Here is a 21,402-nt window from a genome sequence, read left to right on the forward strand (position 1 = left end):
TTTTTTAATAAGTGGTGCCAAAGTTTGTGTTTTCGCCATTGAGAATGCATTTGGCGTTTAAATTAAATAACTCCGAAACTATAAAACATTTCAAAGTAAAAAGTTCCAGCATGTGTCTCCACAGTCAGCTGAATTATAAAAAATGTGAATGGATTTTCTAGGTGAAAGTGATTTTTGGGCAGTTTTGCGTGGGCTCTCAATGTGTTAACAGTGATACGATACGTATCACGATACATGGTTGACGATACGATACATGGACGATATTGGTTCATTATGGCGACCCGATACGATACGATTCAATGATTTGAAATAGATACAGTAACTATTTAAAATACATTGACATTATTTTAAACTAAGTAATTAAACCCCTCTTGATAAATACCATGCACAAAAATGTAGTATTGATACAATCGATTATTTACATAGCAAAACTATTCGATAGGATACGATACATAGTCAATGTTGCTGTTTTCATTTCGATATACTTCGATTCTTGAAATTAAAATAAATTTTTCGATGCAGTTACTATATTGTACTATATACATTACACCCCTACTGTACACGTTCTTCCCTTTTTTTCTCTTGCTTTAATGATGATTTCCTCTTTTTCATAGAAGTGCATATTTGTATGTCTTTAAATGTTCTGATGAATTGAAGATGGAGGACCCTGATCTTAGTGCTTTTTCTGGTTTTATCCTCGTAGCAGTTTTTGGATTGACCTGTACTTTCATTTGAACTGTACCCATTCTACAATAACATTTCCAATCAATCAATCAATCAATCAATCAATCAATCAATCAATCGTACCTGAAGAGAGTGCGCTTCTCCAGTCTGAGATCCCGAGAACACAGAGTCATACAGTCCTGATCCAGAACCAGAGGCTGAGAGGAGGGAGAGAGAGAGAGAGAGAGAGAGAGAGAGAGAGAGAGAGAGAGAGAGAGAGAGAGAGAGAGAGAGAGAGAGAGAGAGAGAGAGAGACAGAGACAGAGACAGAGACAGAGACAGAGACAGAGACAGAGACAGAGAGAGAGAGAGAGAGAGAGAGAGAGAGAGAGAGAGAGAGAGAGAGAGAGAGAGAGAGAGAGAGAGAGAGAGAGAGACAGAGAGAGAGAGAGAGAGAGAGAGAGAGAGAGAGAGAGAAGAGAGAGAGAGAGAGAGAGAGAGAGAGAGAGAGAGAGAGAGACAGAGAGAGAGAGAGAGAGAGAGAGAGAGAGAGAGAGAGAGAGAGAGAGAGAGAGAGAGAGAGAGAGAGAGAGAGGATTAATACTATTCTACATCCTGCAGCACCAACGGTATTTAATGCAGTGGTGGAAAAAGTACTTAAAGTACTTAAAGGACCACTTCACCACTTTTCAACTTCTCTTCCTATAATTGGTCCTCACTAATGTTCATGATAAAATACTACAATTTTTTGTGTCTCATAGGAGGGCTGTGGGCAGTTCAGAAAGCCGTCCACCAGTGACATCATCGATGGTGAATCCAAGCTAATAGAAATGGCAGGATTTCTTTTCCTGAAAAGTTGCAATGCAAAAGTTGAAGCCATGGTTCTCACGATAATAAAAATCTAAATATATTTTAATTTTTAAAAACAAATCTTGTTAAAAAAAATCTGCCTAATGATGATGTCACTGGTGGACGGGTGTCCGAACTGCCCAAAGCCCTCCTATGAGACACAGACTGAGTAGGAAAAAATGGTGGTGTTTTATCATGAACATTAGTGAGGACCAAATATATGAAGAGATGTTGAAAAGTGGTGAAGTGGTCCTTTAAGTACTGAAATGTAGAAATACTCTGTTACAAGTAAAATCCAGAATTCAGAATGTACTCGAGTAAAAGTACAAAAGTATCATTAGGCTTCGAAGTTCCAGGTAGTCAACCAGCCTAGTAAGATCATTGGAAGCAAACAACTGTGACTGTATACAAGTACGACTCCATAACCAAGAAGGCAGTTCAGATTTACAATGATTCCACCCACCCTCTTCTTCGCCCCGAATTTCACCTCTTAACCCATTTTGACTTGACCATTTTGAGCTATGTTTCTATGTCAGTCGTTCTTCGATTTTTCAAAAATAGCAGACCTACAAGCTCATAGCGCGCCACTCGGTGGCGCGCTATGAGCTTGTAGATCTGCTATTTTTCAATAGCTAAAGCATAACATAATCCTAAAAGGGGTTCCCGCCCAAAATGGGTTAACATGCAGGCAGGAGGCTTAGGCGCCTGACAAGTACATAAGAGACAGCTGTCTCTTTTATGTGTCAGGCGCCTTAGAGTGCTATTAGCAAAAAACAGAAGGGTTACAAGACAGTGTTTGTGCCAACGGCGGTGGACATTTTAAATAAGAAAATGGTTTAAATAGCTCTACCACCTATTGATCCCTACAACACATGATCACTGTTGCTGCGTTATTCTGGGGATGCATTTTAGATAGTAGGTTATTTTAAGGCAATTTGTGTATTCTATGTAATGAATGTTTTTATTGTTGTAAATGGACTGCCAGTGTGCCAGAGGCAGATTTACCATAATTATTATGTCAAACTTAACCCATTTTGAGCGGGAACCCCTTTTGGTGTTAGCATTATGTTATGCTTTAGCTATTGAAAAATAGCACATCTACAAGCTCAAGCTACGAGCTTGTAGGTCTGCTATTTTTGAAAAATCGAAGAACGACTGACATAGAAACATAGCTTTTTCAGAAAACTGTCAGGATGTAGAAGACATTTTTAGAATCTGATCTCAGTCCAAAATGGGTTAAGGCATTTGTGTATTCTATGTACAGTAATGAATGTTTTTATTGTTGTAAATGGACTGCCAGTGTGCCAGAGGCAGATTTACCATATTATGTAAAACTTAATGGACGATAAAGTTTATCTTTAACAGTCAACATGCTTCCAATAACTCGCCAGCCACCATGGGCGATAATAATGACGGTCATGTGGTGGAACATGCACGGAGTAAAGCAAAATAAAATCTCACGACTGAAACAGCGTGCCCCCACACTACCTATAATTCCTAAATAATTAAAACACAATATGTAAATTAAATTAAGATGTTTTAGTAATATTGTTCCATGCCGTTACATACTGCCAATCAGGTGAAGGAATCACAGACTGAGGCTTTACCGTTTGATTTTACATGAAATGTCCCGAGACCATTAGGGTTTTATGGAAGATGTTTCTGCACACAATGCTCAATGACCACTTGGAATGCTCTAATCTTAAAATAAGCAAAAGTAGACTACTTTGGCTCATTCGCTTATGCTTCCTCTATAATTTCTATCCCACGATTTTGCAACCCATTTTTTCACCCAGTGTCAATTATCTAATGTAATCCTGGGCGCTACACTTCCTCTGCCAACACCTCATGCTTCCTTCTATGCATGAGGGGTCCAAGTTGCTTCTTTTCACCTGACAGGGTAGAGTTTCCCCGGTTGGATGTAGCGTGTGGAAGGAACACGTTATTCCGACCAGTTCCTTTCCCCTCCATCAGCCGCCCCGGCTGGCCAGGGGGAGCTAGTTTAGAGACCAGGATTTCTGCATGTTTTTTGTGAGGGTACCTACACTAGGGGACACGGGGAGAACATGTGAGGGTACCTACCCTAGGGGACACGGGGAGAACATGTGAGGGTACCTACCCTAGGGGACACGGGGAGAACTTGTGAGGGTACCTACTCTAGGGGACACGGGGAGAACATGTGAGGGTGCCTACCCTAGGGGACACGGGGAGAACATGTGAGGGTACCTACCCTAGGGGACACGGGGAGAACATGTGAGGGTACCTACCCTAGGGGACACGGGGAGAACATGTTAGGGTACCTACACTAGGGGACACGGGGAGAACATGTGAGGGTACCTACCCTAGGGGACACGGGGAGAACATGTGAGGGTACCTACCCTAGGGGACACGGGGAGAACATGTGAGGGTACCTACCCTAGGGGACACGGGGAGAACATGTGAGGGTACCTACACTAGGGGACACGGGGAGAACATGTGAGGGTACCTACCCTAGGGGACACGGGGAGAACATGTGAGGGTACCTACCCTAGGGGACACGGGGAGAACATGCAAACTTCACACAGAAAGGCCCTTTCACCAACCGCCAACGTATTCTCTTATGCTTAAATAGAAGAAATGCTGGCATCTCCAGAATCCAAACGACTGAAATCAGCCGCGGCGACTGAGAACTCTTAATCCATGAACGCGTACCTTCTCCCCTCCCACCAGGAACAGGTCCACGGCTGCCAGGTTGATGCAGAGCTTCTCGCAGAGGCCCAGCAGGAGGTCCCTGATGGACACCCCGGCCCGCAGCGGCACCGAGCAGCACGAGCCGTCCGGGAGGCTGATGTTGCACTGCCTCAGGGGGGCGCTGCTGCTGACCCCAGCGCTGCCCCCAGCGCCACGCTCCGCCGGCGCCGACACGGAGCTGCGGGGCAGGTCTCCCTGTGTGGGGGGGGGGGGGGAGGAGGAGGTGGAGGAGGTGGAGGAGGAGAGGGAGAATGAGCATAGGTGTGCTGGGTGAAATCAGCCCTCAGCTATATCTGTAAGAAATACTGGGAGGGGATCTCCTCCCCTTACTGGGCAGGGCTTTTCATACCCCTCTCCTACTGGGCAGGGGTTTTCCCTTTTTTTTTTTTTTTTTTTTTTTACATGAGTTGGGCATTTCATTTTTTGTGTGGCTTTCGCCTTTATTTTTATATTTTTTTATGGAGGGACAGACAGTTGGGCGTTGTGATAATCTAGTAGACTCTGGAAAAGCATTCCAGCAGCCAGCTTGTAGCATGGCTCGTTATAGGCAATAGACTTTCAATCCATTGATTGATTGATTGAAGAATTTATTAACAGTTTGCAGAATTACAGTACATTTCAAGCACAAACTCAATACAAAGGCTGTTAACTGTGAGTGGACGACCCAATTAAGCATTACACTTGTTTCCAACAGGGTCCACCATGTTCAAATCATCAAAACATTTAGAGACATACAAATAGACACTTCTATAGACAGAACAGGAATTCATCAAAAGGGAGGTAAAAAGGGAAAAGAAATATATACAGTGAGGGGAAAGAAGGGGGGGGGGCGGGGGGGGGGATTCAGATTTTACGGGGGCCAGTTTCGAATTGCAGCCATCCGTAGGTGCCCTTTGAGAGCGGTTTTGAAGGAGTCAAGGGATTCGCATGTCTTAATGACAGTTGGTAGGGCGTTCCACATTTTGGTGGCATAGGAGCGAAAAGAATTTAGTCCCTTGTTTGTGCCGAATCTGGGTTGTACATGGTTCGTTGCACTCCCTCTGGTGTTGTGGGTGTGGACTTCGTTAACATTAAGGAAGTATCTAGACAGGTACATGGGTATCTTGGTGGTGTATCGAATCTTGTGGACCAGACCCATTGCAAGATGCTGTACTCTGTCGTCGACCCTAAGCCATTCCAGCCTGTCGAAGTGGGCAGGGGTGAGGTGGGTTCGGGGGGCTAGATCAAGTAGGAGCCTGACCAGTTTGTTTTGGGAAGTCTGGAGCCTGGTTTTAAGGGCCTTTGAGGTGCTGTGGTACCAGGAGGTGCATGCATAGTCAAAGAAACCCTGTACAAGGGCTCCTGTTAAGGTCTTCAAGGTGTTTTTGTTGACCAGTGAGGAGATCCTGTAGAGGAATCTTGTTCTATGGTTGACTTTTTTGATTACGTTGGTGGCCATTTTATCACCGGAAAGATTAGCCTCCAGGATGGAACCTAGGTAGGTAATTTCATCTTTACGTGTGATAACATTGTCACCCACTCTAACCAAGAAGCCATTTGCCTTGCTGAGATTACTAATAGAGCCAAAGAGAATGGATTCAGTTTTTCCCAGGTGTAAAGATAGTTTGTTATCAGCGAGCCAGGTGCAGATTCTACCGAGTTCAGAGCTGAGGGCATTTTCAACCTGCAGTTTGTCCCTGTCCGAGACCAGCAGTGCTGAGTCATCTGCGAACAGGAACAAGTTGCAGTCACAGGCTGAAGTCATGTCGTTTACATATATTAGGAACAGTAGAGGCCCTAGTATGCTTCCTTGTGGAACGCCACAGCTCACTGGGAGGGGGGGGAACCCATACCTCCTGGGTTCGAATCCTGCTTACGCCATTATTTCTGTGTCCACCGCAAACAGTTTTCTTTTTTACACAAATCACCCCCGTTGCTCCCGACATGCATTGGTCCGACATGCGTTGCGTCGTGCTTGCGGTTAGGTGTGGTATAGGGTTTAGGGGTAGCGTTAGTAATGACCGACATACAGTACACGTTTACCCGTGGCTTTGTGGGGTGCCACTCAAAGTGACTATACCGGGTTGGGCTTTCTGGATTCTGACGGATACAGTATAGCTGAGGGCTGAAAACACCCACGTGCGAGCATAGACGGAGCCTGAGATAACGGGCCCCTGGGCCACCGATACGCCCATTTAGATCAATCACAGTCGATAGATAACATAATAACATTATGTCTTCAGGTCTATATGGCTTAAGACCTTTCTGGTCATCTTGACATGCCGGAGTGGATGGCATCGTTCTCCTCAATGCTGTTAAAACGCCAAGACGAGACACGCGTGGCGATACAGAAAAGTGGAAAAGGATGACGGGGGACTACAGACTATAGCAGCGTGTGTTTATAGCCGTGATAAAGGAGGAAGCCATCTGCCATGACAGATGTGTTGGTTTAAGTAGACCCATGACGATAGCCTGAAACACGCTCAGCCTTGGATTTTCCATTTGGTTTGAATTCACACACACACACACACACACACACACACGCTTTTCAAAATCAACCCTGGCTGACACTGACCTCGTTCTTCCCAGACCCCGGCGTCCCCAGCTCCAGACTGGCTCCAGACGACAGTGAACCCTGGGATTCCCGGCGGCCATTGCTGCCTGAGAAATCTGACCACAAGGAAATAAAACAGAATTAGCTCATTAGCAGTGTGTGGACTGAAAGGGGGCCAGCTTTCTGGGCATAAAAAGGAGCGATGCAACGAATATTCAGCCACCGAAGCTATTCGGCCGAATAGTGGCAAAAAAAATGCATATTCGGAATTCGGTTCGGTTGATTTTAGAGCCAAAACCGAATAGTCCAAGAACATGGGTTACTTTCGTAACCTACTGTGTTGTTGCGATGACGTGATCAAAATGTAATCTTGTAGTCTTTTGTGATTATCATGTAGCTCTTCACAAACATAGCAACAGGGCTGGTTAACAAACTGCTTTTTGGTGTAGAGCACATTAAAACCTTCTACAGAAACCTAGGTGTTTGTAACGACGATTTTAAGCCGGTAATGGTAACAAGTTACAACTGATGAGGTACTTAAGAAACTGAGTGCCCTACAACCCAACAAGGCCACTGGCCATGACAATATTCCCTCCAAATTTCTCAGAAGACTCAGCCATCTCTATAGCTCCAATCATCACCCAGCCACATAATAAACCTTGATCTCAATCAAACAGGGACAGGTCCCCCAAGATTTCAATCAATCAATCAATCAATCTCTACAACAAATGAAGGGCCATGACAGCAATGGTATACAAAAACTGGTCAAATAAATAAATAAATGATATAAAATATGAATCATATTTGGCTATAAAAAAAAAAAAAGCATGCTACGCTCGAAAACCAGAGATACAGAAGGTGTAACTGACTGTAGTTGAAATCGGCCAGGTCTCGTTTCTTGGGGCCTTTGCCGAAGCTCCTGTTGCGGGACCAGGAGAAGAACATGCCCTTCCTCCCTCCTTCATCCCGGCACTCGTTGTCCAGGGAACGTCCCGACTTGGTCTTCTTGTCCTCCTAAAACAAAGTTAAAAACAACACAGGCAGGAACAAACATTAACCCATTTAGGCCTGAGATCAGATTCTATAAATGTCTTCTACATCCTGACAGTTTCCTGAAAAAGCTATGTTTCTGTGTCAGTCGTTCTTCGATTTTTCAATAGTTAAAGCATAACATAATGCTAACACCAAAAAGGATTCCCGCCCAAAATGGGTTAAGAGAAGAAAAGTTTGCAATAAAAATTGATTTGTTTGCTGCCAAGGAGGTTAGGAAGTTTGTGTTCAACTAAGAGATAAAACTTTACTAAGAGAGAGAACAGTACAACTTAAGAGATAAAAATGACACGATGCAGCACACACTCCAGTGCGTGTGCACACACACACACACATGAGGGTGTGTGCGTGTGTCTCTCTCCAGTGTGAGACCAACAGACAGCAAGCCACAGTAAACAATGTGTGCGCGCAAGCACACCCACGCGCACAAACGGCCGCATGCGGTCTGTTGTCGAGCGGAAAAACTCTAAATGAATGGTTGTATATAATCAGGGTGATCCGTTACTTTTACGACAAATAGCTGGAGCCTGTGTCTCACAGCTGACATAATAAAAAAACACTTTGACGAACAGCAGTCGCATTCCTGATGATCACGACCTAGTGAGACCCTGCTCTTACAATAACTGGCACATGCAATCAAATGTGCCCTCCCTATTCTAGGCGCGTGACTATAGGTGATAAATGTTACCCAAAAAAAGTACATAGAGAGAGAAAATAGAGGGTATGCACATGCCTAAAGTGAATGGCACATCGAGTGGCAAATCGAGTGGCAAAGCAACATGCAAAGTGAGTTTAACATTGTTTAACGTTGTTTAATGCAATCAGATAGGACTTTTCTGTGTGGATGAATGGGCTGTCAAGGCCAGAAAGTAGTTTTTTGCCACTCAGTAGGCGTTCCTGCATAACTTCCTGGTTTGATGATGATGTCACGCGCATACCTATAGCAGATGTACAAGCTCACAGGGGCAATTTTCACTATTTAGCATTCTACTTGATCGTACTACAGCGTCACATTAGGGCTTAAAGCTCCACTATGTCAACATTTTAGTGAATACATCTTTATTTTGACCACCAATCTGTATGGTAGAAGATGTTCATATAATAGAACTAAAACAACTGCAGCGATATAGCTGCTCGTTTATTGTCACATTTAGATCCTGTCGTAGTGTACTACCACTACCGCCTATAGGGTGACCAGATGCCCCCTTTTGCGTGGGACAGTCCCTCATTTCCAAGACTTTTCAAGCGTCCCACAAATTGAGACCCTGTCACATTGTGACTGGCAGCATCAGTGTTCAAATGCCCTATTAGTTAGTCCCCTATGGCCTAGTTGGTTTTCAGTTGTAAATCTCTCTCTTTTTCTGCAAGATGTGTTTTAAGCATGTTAAAATAACACAAGAAAGTTCCCCTAAACTACGATATCAAGTCGGCCATACCACCCATGACCAAAATTTGCATTGGGAAAAAAAAGGTCAGGCGCCAGAGGGGTTTAATAACAAAATTATAGGCAATATTAGGCCGAATAGCAACTAATTAATTAAGTTGCTATTAAATGCCTTGATGTCATATTCGACCAATATGACATGATCAAGGCATTTAAAAGCAACTTAAGTAATTAGTTGCTATTAAACCCTGTCCTGTCCTACACAATACTTGTGTGGGACACAAGTATTGTGTAGGGATACTTGTCCCTCAAATGAACAGTTTGGATCTGGTCACCCTACTACTTTAAGCTAGGGGGTGTGGGGGGCATGACTTTCACATGACATGCCATGACTTTGTCACAGTGATAAATACAGTATCAGTGATATAAAAAAAATAATGGCGACTGAATATTATATCTGCTCGGCGGCAGGGTAATTAACTACCATTTATGTACCTTAGCCGCTGCATGCATGTCCAATGAGTTAAACATGTCATTGTGCATGCAATGCATCAGGGACAGGTGACCGTAAGTCAGTGAGGTTTTTTTTCAGGAGACTCAAAGCAGAAACAAGTATGCATAGATAATGCCACAGAGAGATGGGGTTGATTGAGCACATAAATAATTAGCATCCTCGCGCACTCTGAGCGCACAAGCTTTGAAATTGCAGACGTAAACAGGAAATGCACGGGATCCAGCGAGTACAGTGCCGACATGGAATTTGGATTCAATGATAACATTATTCCTATTGCACTAAAACCTCCACGTCTATGACGTTTACTACGTTTGACTACGGTCAAAATTCCACAGCACTTCTTCCCCGATTTTGTAAATACATCAAAGATGCGATTATAATCCATTTGTAATGGATGAAGCCTTGGCCTGGAAGAGAGGTCATCAGGTGGTCCCCAACCTTCTTAGAGTGTTTCAACCCTCAGCCACTACATTCTCCAGTTGGCGGGTCAGCAGTGATTGGCCAAGTCACTGCCCCTCCCTCTCCTCCAGGCTTCCAGCTATAGACGAAACCACGGAGTGCCACCCTGGGCGCAGCCATCACCGAGGTGCAACCAGCACCAGCTATAGCATTGGCCACACCGGGCCAACAGGGAAGCCTGTGTCCTGCCGGCCAGGTGCAGAAAACCAGTGCTGACCACACCCCAGCGATCACCGCGCCCAGGACAGTGCGTTAACGGCATGGAGCACTTCATTGTAACGATCGGCTATTATTAGCGTTAGCACACACTGTTTATCTTTGGCCAGAAACGTTGTCGGGAGCGATGCGGTACAAAACCACAAATGACATCCGAACCTCGGATGATGAATCAGGAAAACCATGGACAGCGCTCGTAGTTTCAGAGGTACGAGGCGTTGAAAATCCTACTTTGACTGGAGGTAAAATAATGGGGGGCGTGTGCAAAGATCCTGGTGCTGGGGGTGACAGAGGCGTTGCCTAGCAACCGGACCAATGTTAAAATACGAATAGAGATAGGCAGATAACGTCCCGGGTGTACGAATATATATACGCAGCTGGCATAAAAATAATAAAGTGTTTGGTAAAAATTTCAGCACGTGCACAGGGGGACCCAGGTTCAACATTTTGGGTAGGACATGTGGTTAACTGTCAGTGTGAAAAATGAAGGGTCCATATTGGGTCAATTTCTTACTAAATTAGGATTTTGCCGGGGGGGGGGTTACCTTCTTGGGCGTGGAGAGGTTGGATCGGTCCGAGGAGCCTGTGGTGCTGTGCTTGGAGGTGGGGCTGCTGGGGATGTGGTAGGGGTCCGGGAGGGGCCGACCCTCCACCTCAGCCAGCATGCACTCCTGGTAGAGCAGAGACTTGAGGAAGCGCGTGTAGCTGTCAAACTTCATCAGGTTGAAGATCTGGAGAAGAGGCAGGGGGTGAGGAGAGGAGGGGAGGGAGGGAGGACAGACAGACAAGAGTTCAAGAAAGAATCCAAAAACTCAATGTTGATCTTCACAGTTCTGTGTTTTATGTAGGTGTTTAGGGCGGATGTGGCTTAGGAGGTAGAGCAGGTCGTCCAATGATCCGTGGGTCGGCGGTTCGAATCCCGGCTCCTCCTGTCCACATGTCGAAGTGTCCTTGGGCAAGACACTGAACTTGAACACCCTTTTTGAAACTAAGACCTCGCCACTCGCCCTACACACTTCCACTTGGTTTGAGCATAGATATATAAATAATAGACGGCACCGGGATTCCCCTCGCCTCCAGTGCCGTCTCTATTGTTCATATATCTATGCTCAAAGCAAGTGGAAGTGTGTAGGGCGAGTGGCGAGGTCTTAGTTTCAAAAAGGGGGCTACATTGCCTCCAATGAGTCGGTCGGTGCGAGCTCGCCACCATTGGTGTGTGAATGTGGGAAGTGAGGACGCTGGCGGCGACTGTTTGCCGCTTCACCTCCCAATGTATGAATGAATGAACCATTGTGTAAAGCGCTTTGAGCACTTGGAAAAGCGCTATTAAAATGCAATTAATTGAATCTGGTGTCAAGTCAATGGTGCCACAAGATCTCAGTAAACTCAGCAGAATTCTAAGAAAGTGTCTTGTGTGCGTACGTGACTACGCAGTCACGTACGCACACAAGACACTTTCTTAGAAAGTTATTTCTGCTTTAGTGAGAGAGAGAGAGAGAGAGAGAGAGAGAGAGAGAGAGAGAGAGACAGACATCGGGTCAGAAAGAAGGAATAAGCATTATTTACGTGGTGTATCACCACAGACTTGTGACTCTTATCAGAGTTTGAACATTTGAGCTGCTGCAATCAATGCAGCTATTCAGCCAGTGAACGGAGCGACCCCCTCACGCCACAGATACACACAACATCATCTATGCAGCCATTCAGATCCATCATGCTGTCCGAGATGACAGTGCAGATAAACCTCACACTGGGTCAACAGCTAGAGCAGTGTGGTTGTCAACAGTTTTTCATATCAAGGCCAATTATGTATTCAGAATTTGAGCCCACGGACCACCATTTGACGAGATTCAGCCTCTCAGTCCCAAGACTTGGATAAGTTGTCGTTGGATTCAATTCCATGTAATGCTGTATTGATGTTGGTACCATAGGAGATACCGGGCAAACGTTGATCAAAATAACAATTCTTCCTCATTCTCTGATTGGACTTATTGTAAATTAAATGATGTAGATGTTTAACAATAGTTTAATTCTTGAGAGTGTAAAATGAAAACAAATTTGGTTTCATTTTACACTTATATGTGTATGTGTTTATATTGTATGTATTTGGTTTTCATTTTACAGTAATTTTACAATTTCACGTGCGTGCGTGCGTGCGTGCGTGCGTGCGTGCGTGCGTGCGTGCGTGCGTGCGCTCCATGCCATGCACCTGCAGCTGTTGCTCCTTGAACATATCGGGCCGCGGGGCGTTCAGAATGTCGTCGGCCAGCTGCGCCTGGCTGTCGATGTTGACCGGCGTGGTGGCCTTGCTGGACAGGAAGCTGTTGTAGATCTCCCTGGCACGCTGAGACAGCTGGAAGGACACAGAACGGAGCAGAGTTGAGCTCGACAGCAAATCGTTTGTGTCTTTTGAATACAATTCAGGTTAGTTTAGTCATACATAGTCGACAAAATCTACAGTTGATTGAGTCAACTAAAATGTTATTTTGGCTGGCCCTGATGGCGTCGTAATAACTAATTTTACACTTGGTTACTTGCATGCTGAAAATAGCCGATTTCCAGCATGCAACCAAGCATAAAATAACCTGTCTTGTAGTTCTACTGGACCTTTTCTCCACTAGTCCCTCCCTAACATTCTAGTTTTCATTTGTTTTTGACGAAATTCTCAATATATTAAGTCTCAGTTTTAGTCATCATAACATCGTTTTTAATTCGTTTTCGTCAGTGAAAAGAGGTAGTCGACGAACATTTTCCATCATAGTTTGAGTCGACGAAATCAACACTCAACAGAGAGAGAGAGAGACAGAGAGAGAGAGAGAGAGAGAGAGAGAGAGAGAGAGAGAGAGAGAGAGAGAGAGAGAGAGAGAGATAGAGAGAGAGAGAGAGAGAGAGAGAGAGAGAGAGAGAGAGAGAGAGAGAGAGATAGAGAGAGATAGAGATGAAGGGCTTGTTGTTCTATCATCTGTACAGCACCTGGAGTCCAGATCCATGCATCCATGCCAAACAGTGTGATCGGCCTCTACAGTGCAGTGCATGTGTATGTGATTACAGTAAGATCTGCAATGTTTCACAGTTCAATTAACTCATCTGCTGCCAGATTTATTTCGCCCCTGTTCTCCCCTTGCAAGGTTTTCATTTCACCTTTTCCGCATTTTGTTTCTTTTAGCGTTTTTGAGGGGCGCCAGCTCCTCCTATACACAGGTTTAATGTTTGTCTTTAAGGCGAGACATGGTAGGTGAAATCATGATTTTTCCTTTTTTTTTTTGTTGCTATTTTGCTTCCTAAACAAACTTCCTAGGCAAAATAAACATTCAAAACACAGATTTAGATGTTTATTTTAGTAGTTTATTTTAGCCAATGACAGCTCGTTTTGCTGGGTGAAAATCCACCCTCTCAATCTCCACTTCAGTTGCACTCACATACACCAAACTTTCCAGTCTTATTCATAACTATTCTGCAGATATTTACAGATGGGTTTGTTGATATATCATTCACAGCCTGATTGACATCACATTTTATACCTAAAAACATGCCGAAAATTGGGTTGTTTTATGCCTGTTGACACTATTTTCTGATTTGTGGAGTGATAATTAGAGATATCTAAAATCCCTTCTGTAATTTTCTTTGTCTCTAATATGTCAACAAAATGAAACAATCATTTTGAAACTGGCTTTATCCGATCTTCAGATTTATCGTCCCGAAATGTATGCAAATTAGCACATATAATGCCTAATTTGCATATTTAAACATATCATTTCAGAAAACTTGTAATACAAAAAATCTTAGTTTTAATATAAGTAATCAACTGGAGAAGTTTCATTGTGATAGCTATTAGTTAACTTTTTTTCCTTATTCACCTACCATGTCTCACCTTAATTCAATGTTTGTTTTGTAAACGCATTGACAATGAAGGGAAAATGTACGTCATAATGTGTCATTTACGTCATATTGTCTCTTTATTGTTAATGGCGTTTAATGTTTGTGTTGGCACCGTTTGTTTTACATCACCATTACATCACCTAATCAACATGAGTTAGACTTTAATATATCAGCGCCCCTCACTTCACACGGGTGTGATTTTTATTTATTTTATTTTAGTTATATTTTTGCTCCCCCGGTCGATCGCTGACACGGACACGCGTCCTGTGTTCACAGGGAGGAACACATTTGTTCATTAGACCCAGCTGGTCCACTGTACTGTACTGTACTGTACTGTACTGTACTGTACTGTACTGTACTGTACTGTACTGTACTGTACTGTACTGTACTGTACTGTACTGTACTGTACTGTACTGTACTGTAGGTGTTCATTAGTCGCGTTTTGTAGATCAGCTATTTTTGCTTGAAATCCTTTTTTTTTGCTGTTTTTGGAATCCTGAAAAGTAAAATCAGGGGTAGCCTGGCTAATAAGCCAGACCGAATCAGCCGTTGGCAAAAAAAAATTGCCTGCCGGACAACAGTGTGATTTGAGTCTGGCTTATTAGCCAGGCTAGGTCAGGGGTGCCCTTGATTGAATTACATGAAAAAGGGCCTGTCAGCTCAAACCCACGATGCAATATCTTGTTTTCAAGAGTGTTGCAGTGCACAAATGCAGCAAAACCCTACCTATTCCTATTCCAAATACATTTGTCTTATATATATATATAACGCCAGCACTGGTATTCCAAAGCTCCCAGTCAGGTATAGCAATTGTATAATTCCATCGGTTATTGAGCTGGTCATTTTGAAAGTACTCTCAAGTAAAAAAAGCAAGCAGCAAGTCCGTGTTACCTGTTTCTTGTCATTCTCAGGAACGTGGCTGAAGAACTCACAGGCCTGCCAGAACACGATGTTCTCCTCACTGAACTCTTTCTTTAGAAACTCCTGCAGCACAAAGGTTCACGCACGCACGCACACACACACACACACACACGCGCACACACGCGCACACGCACGCGCACATGCACGCGCGCACACACACACACACACACACACACGCACACACGCACACGCACACACACACACACACACACACACACACACACACACACGCACACAAAGGATCAGTAAAATAAACATATCAGACAAGAATAGAATTGGTTCTGATACACAAGCACACAGTTTGAGAGAAAAGAGAGAATGGAAGCAGCACAAGTCACTCTGGGGGTCAGATAAACAGAATATAGACTGATAGGGTCATTCTGTGGGGGTCAGGTAAACAGAATTATAGGAATGATAGGGTCAGGGTCAGGTGTGCACGGGTCATATCCTGGAATTGAAATGGAATAACACCCGTGGCTACGTTTGGTTCAGAAACATCAACATAAAATACACTCACTGCAAGAATGGAGCGTGTGCATGCGCGCGCGTGTCTGCACGCGCGTCTGTCTGTGCACACGTCTGTCTGTCTGTCTGTGTGTCTGTGCGTGCGTGCGTGCGTGCGTGCGTGCGTGCGTGCGTGCGTGCGTGCGTGCGTGCGTGCGTGCGTGCGTGCGTGCGTGCGTGCGTGCGTGCGTGCGTGCGTGCGTGCGTGCGTGCACCATACAGGTAGGTACAGGTACAGACTATTTGTCTTTATATTTGGCAGCCTATAAGGCATACAGTATACCCACAGACTGGTTGTTAGAGGGTTCCAACAACTTGGGATGCCCAAAAAGGAGTTTACTTATAGAGTACCGAGTGGTACCTTGAAAGCACATGCCATGATGTTGTGCAACTGAATTATTTGTGTCCTTGTATGCATCTCCTTTGTGTGGACATAAATAAATGGTTAACCCATTTAGGCCTTACGTCGACAGTTTTCTGAAATACCTATGTTTCTGTATCAGTGGTACTCAATATTTCATGTCAAGGACCCCAAAAAATATACTGTATGTAATTGGCCGCCGACCCCCAACTGGAAATATGTTGTTCCTGCAGGAACCCCTCCAGAAGCAAAGATTTGAGTTAAAAAACGCTGATGTTCACAACTTTTCAAAAATAGCAGAGCTACAAGCTCATAGCGCACCACTCGGTGGCGCGCTATGAGCTTGTAGGTCTGCTGTTTTTCAATAACATAATGCCTAAAACACCAGGGGTTCCCGCCCAGAATGGGTTAAAATGTGTGTGTGTGCGTGCGTGCGTGCGTCCTCTTACAGAGAAGTATCGGACTCCCACGGGGTCCTGCAGCAGCCTCTCGAAGCACACGGCCCAGCTGGCCACGCGGCGTTCCGTGTGTCTCCGGTGGCTCTGGACGCTGGGCAGGCTGGCGTTGCTGTTCAGACTGTTGTCACTGCCACAGCCCTGGAGCTCACTGCTGTTGAGCTCTGTGGAGCGCACACACACACACACACACACACACACACACACACACACACACACACACACACACACACACACACACACACACACACACACACACACACACACACACACACACACACACACACACACACACACACACACACACACACACACACACACACACACACACATTAAGGGCCTTGCACACGTGAATCGAGGAACGCAGGCGTTGTTGCCTGGATCAACACAGGTCTCCTCCAGGTCTGTTGAAGAGGGGCGCAACGACGCAAGCTAAAACAAAAACCAGCTAGACAGAATCCAGGTCTGGTGAGTCGCGGGCGTGTGCACGAAACGAGCACGCGCACAACAAATGCACGGGACCGCGCTCACGTAAATACACTTGCGTTGTCGCACCGCCGACTTCTCCGAGCAAAAACGCAGGTCTCATTGAAAATGAACTATAGGCGCGTTTTATCGCTCCCCCTTTGCAAGGCCCTTTACTGTTCAGACTGTTGTCACTGCCACAGCCCTGGAGCTCCGTGCTGTTGAGCTCTGTTTCTTTCTTTTTCTCACTCTCTATTTAATATAGACCAAAACAAGACCAGAACTCCCACCACGGGACTCAGGCATTCAAGTAATACCTTTTCTAACCACTATTATTGGACACTAAGGATGTTGATATTCATGCTGTATTCATCTTTAGGGCCCCAAATCACACCTTAGAAAGCATGAGTGTCTATTTCAAACACAATTATGACAGCAGAAACTGCCTGTCATAATTTCACCCCCCTCCCTATCTAATTATTGGACAGTATTAGGATGTTTATATTAATTTTGTATTCATCTCCAGGGCCCCAAATCACACCTTAGAAAGCACAAGTGTCTATTTAAAACACAACGTGGGTCACCAAAAATAGCCGATGTACAAGTTCACAAGGCATCCCAACGTGATCTGCTAGAGAGTTGGGGTAGATGTAAAAATAACTCATCGAGTACAGCTCAGTGCAAAAACAGACCTGAGGTCTGTTTTACTAAGCATAAAGTGATAGTGATGAATTTGAACACAGTATTTTGCGTTGAACACATTTATTTAGAAGTCCATGTCGTTACACCATACATCTCCACTAGCTAAAGAGTGCTAGTGGAGAAAATAGCTGATCTACAAGCTCTCAACGTGCCATTTTCTCTGCACGTCCCTGCTATGGATATTATCAAAGTATCCTAAGGCCCCCCTGGACTGGCGACGTCACGGCACCCTAGGGTGCCACAGAACCCACGTTGAGAAACCCTGCTCTATAGCGGCTGAATGAGCTCTTTAAGAATCAACTCCTTCACTGCCATGGCTTCAGATTCAAAGCTGATGTGCAAAGGAAAAGGTTCAGCTCATTTTAAAATGAGCTGATCACGTTTCAGATACTAAATGTTTAAAATAATGGACAGAGTTTTTTTTAAAGCTCCAGAGTTCAATACTCCACAAGTACTCTGTCAGTGTAGGATAATAGTAGCAACGACCTTCATTGTCTTCCACTATAAAAATTTATTTAGTTTAATCCCAGAGACAGTAATACAAAAAAAGCCCCTCGGGGCACAGGTCTCCACCAGGCCAGGTCAGGCTGTGGCCTCCTGGTGGCGCTATAACAGGTCAATGTGAAAAGGGTGGGATATATTCCTCAGCCTAGTAGGAAAGTGCGTGAAAGACTTCATGTAAATTGCATGCTGCGTTAATGATTTGAGGCTTTTTGTTTAAAACGGGCCAATCCTGCAAACTTTGAAAGCCAATGTTAGCCAATTAGGATGGAATATGAAATATCGGACAGATCCGTCTTGAACACATGACTATAGAGATAGTGTGTAACGATTTGCGTATTTTTTGGATAGAATCTGGAGGAGTAATATAAAGAAATGTGTTTTACAAAAGTGGTGGCGCTATAACAGGTCGTTCTGGAAAATTTGGTTCATCGTTGGCATCCATGGCATCGACCGGGTTAATAGTGCCGGAGATTAGCTGGTAACAGCCGGCCGGCCGGACGGACGGACACACAGACACACACACGGACGGATGGACGGACGGACGGACAGACGGACGGAGTGCAAAACATACTCTCTCCCCATGCCTTCGGCCTGGTGGAGGCAATAATAATAATGTAATATAATATTAAACCAACAGTGCATTCCAGTGTTATTTAGCATAGCTAGTGTTAGCTATAGATTGTAGCCTCAAACATGATGAATATCCAAAACAAAGAAAACAGACATTTACTATAAACAACTTATTCTGTATAATACAGCCCAGCCCAGTGTGGGAAATTATGTCACGATTATGTAAAAGTCCAAACATATTTAAATGCAGGCAGAGTCTATGTTTAAAAACTCTGTCCCGTTCATGTCAACACTGTCCATTGTGAAAGCCATTCTCCAGAGCTAAACTACTTGCGCGAGAATGTATACAAGGGTGTGGGTCCCTTTCTTCTCTTATATAATCCTAGCCAGGGGTCATCGATGTGTCCGTACGTACACGGACACACGTGTTCGTGGCAAATTTTTGATTTACACACCATTATAATAAGACGCAAATCACCTTTAGCCTGGCCTCTCCCACTTAGAAACTCCCGCTTGGACACTTTCCAGCCAGGCTCATTCCAATGTAAATATCATGGGTTTTACAAATTCATTCATTTCTTGGAACCAGACCTTCAAAATCTCTTCCAAATCCGTCAACAAGGCCTGCCATATGCAATGGAGAAATATTGTATGTGCGTGACATTTCACTTTTTAAAACAGTGTTTTATCATATAGGAGAATTATTGGTGGAGAGGTTTCTCTATGTCCATGTTATGCTTAGCTGTGATTGGACCATAGAAGTTTGGGGAGGGGCTTAGTTATAGGTCAATTACTGAATGTCAAGTCTCCAGGTTTTCTTCAGAATGTCACCATTTTACTATGACACGGTGGCATATTAGGAGTCCTAGTCCTAGTGGTTCTCAAATGTTTTATTTTCAAGGACCCCCTTGACTCTGAGAGTGTGCATTTGAACACTCAGAGTTACAGACCTGTTATGGTCATTCAGGGCTGGCTCTTTATGTGTTTCTGGTGATATCATTGTCCACGAACTTTGTAAGTCTGTGGAAAAAACTGGAATTTTGACTAAATCCATTATGGCGATGACCTCATGAGCCTAGCTGTTGGTTAACTGTGAAGAATGCAGTCAGTCAGCAAAGATCAATCACGTCGACCAGCATAGCAGTTTTAGTTTTAGCTAGGCCATCACCTGAAGGTGAATGAACACAATGGGTGGGAATTCTGTAAAATGGTGCATTTACTGTATACATTCACCCGGGGTGCATACTTAGTTTAGACTAGTCATTGGTTAGACATATGGGTTAAGGTTAGGTTTAGGTGTGCTGCCCTGTGGGAGGTTAGGTTTAGGGTGAGGGTTTGAGACATAGGTTGTAGCTGTAGGACTAATGACTGGTCTAACCAATGACTAGTCTAAACCAAAAACTGTCTAAACTAAGTACTGCACCCCATTCACCCATTCATACACCGATGACAGAGGAAACCATGCAAGGCACCAACCTGCACAATTAGGGGTTCAGTGTCTTGCTCAAGGACACTTCGACACTAACTCTGGGGGAGCCCGGGTTGGAACTGGGAACCTTGTGGTTCCCATCCGGCCACTCTACCCCTGAGCCACCGCTGCCGCCCCCCTGGGTGGTCTTAAAGGCTAGCGGTCTGTCAAGGTGTGTTGTGTGGCCCACGTACAGCCATCGTGGAAGGGTTATTTTGCATTGGGGGTGTTTGGTTACGTGTAGAGTTCAGTGACAGTATTCACAACAGCCTACACAACATCAGCTAGGGAAGTATAGCACAACACGAGTCCAGTGAAATGATGAGATAATAAGCTGCTTCTCCCTGTCAATATACTTCCAATCACTTAAACCCTATATGTACAGTTGACCGGGTGCCCGGGCGGTCGCCCAGGGAAATAGACATTGATCCTATACTCCTTTTTTTCCAGCAACAGCAAATCTCTTTGCCCGCTATGAAATAGCTACTTGAATGAATTGCTGCAATGTTTTCACAGTGAATTTATAGGAGCTTGCAACTTCTTGTTTCAGAGAAGTAACTCTCTGAAAGCGCCAGCACTGCATTCACGGATGTGCTTGCTTGTAGAATATGTTATTTTAGGGATAGAAAATAAAAACAGCCAACGAAAAAGTACTCAGTTCTTTACAGCCTTCCTAGAAATGCTTGAGTAAAAGTACAAATATTTGCCTTGAAAATGCACTCAAGTAAGAGTAATAAGTATATAAAAAAAGGTAATAATCGAGTACAGATCCTCAGAATCTGTACGGTGGTAGGGCAGTACATTAACTCCGTTACTGTCCACCACTGACTGACACCATGTGTAAACCACGTAATCATAGACAAAACCGTGTGTGACATAATTCAACAGGCAAAACAAGACAATCCCATCAACGGCACCTGGACAGCCGACCTATACTCATGTCAAGTAGCAGCTCAACAGCATTGTCCTTGACAACACGTCAACTTCAAAATGAGATGACATTTTGGTCATTCAAGAACAGGGAGGACACTGACAAAATGCCTCCAAGCTGCACCGTCCGCAGCCTATGGAGGACTGTATGGCAGACAGCATTAACCCCTTTTGACCTGGGAACGATTCTGCAAATGTCTTCTAAATCCTGACTGTTTTCTATGTCAGTCGTTCTCAAACACTTT

The 21,402-nt window shown here is 44.4% G+C and overlaps 1 protein-coding gene across 2 annotated transcripts in view; it reads right to left on the bottom strand.

Annotated features, from left to right (window-relative positions):
- rgs12b (regulator of G protein signaling 12b) overlaps window positions 1-21,402 on the bottom strand; it is a 126,476-nt gene that overhangs the window by 27,737 nt on the left and 77,337 nt on the right. For both annotated transcript variants that reach the window (XM_079500075.1, XM_079500074.1), the window contains exons 8-15: window positions 16,513-16,682; window positions 15,169-15,261; window positions 12,608-12,751; window positions 10,944-11,129; window positions 7,645-7,789; window positions 6,797-6,891; window positions 4,204-4,437; window positions 808-881 (exon numbers count right to left, since the gene is read on the bottom strand). In XM_079500075.1, coding sequence (XP_079356201.1) covers window positions 808-881; window positions 4,204-4,437; window positions 6,797-6,891; window positions 7,645-7,789; window positions 10,944-11,129; window positions 12,608-12,751; window positions 15,169-15,261; window positions 16,513-16,682 — 1,141 coding nt within the window. The remainder of the gene's footprint in view (window positions 1-807; window positions 882-4,203; window positions 4,438-6,796; window positions 6,892-7,644; window positions 7,790-10,943; window positions 11,130-12,607; window positions 12,752-15,168; window positions 15,262-16,512; window positions 16,683-21,402) is intronic.

This window comes from Electrona antarctica (genome assembly GCF_951216825.1).
Source record: "Electrona antarctica genome assembly, chromosome: 4".
In the NCBI taxonomy this organism is placed as follows: domain Eukaryota; kingdom Metazoa; phylum Chordata; class Actinopteri; order Myctophiformes; family Myctophidae; genus Electrona; species Electrona antarctica.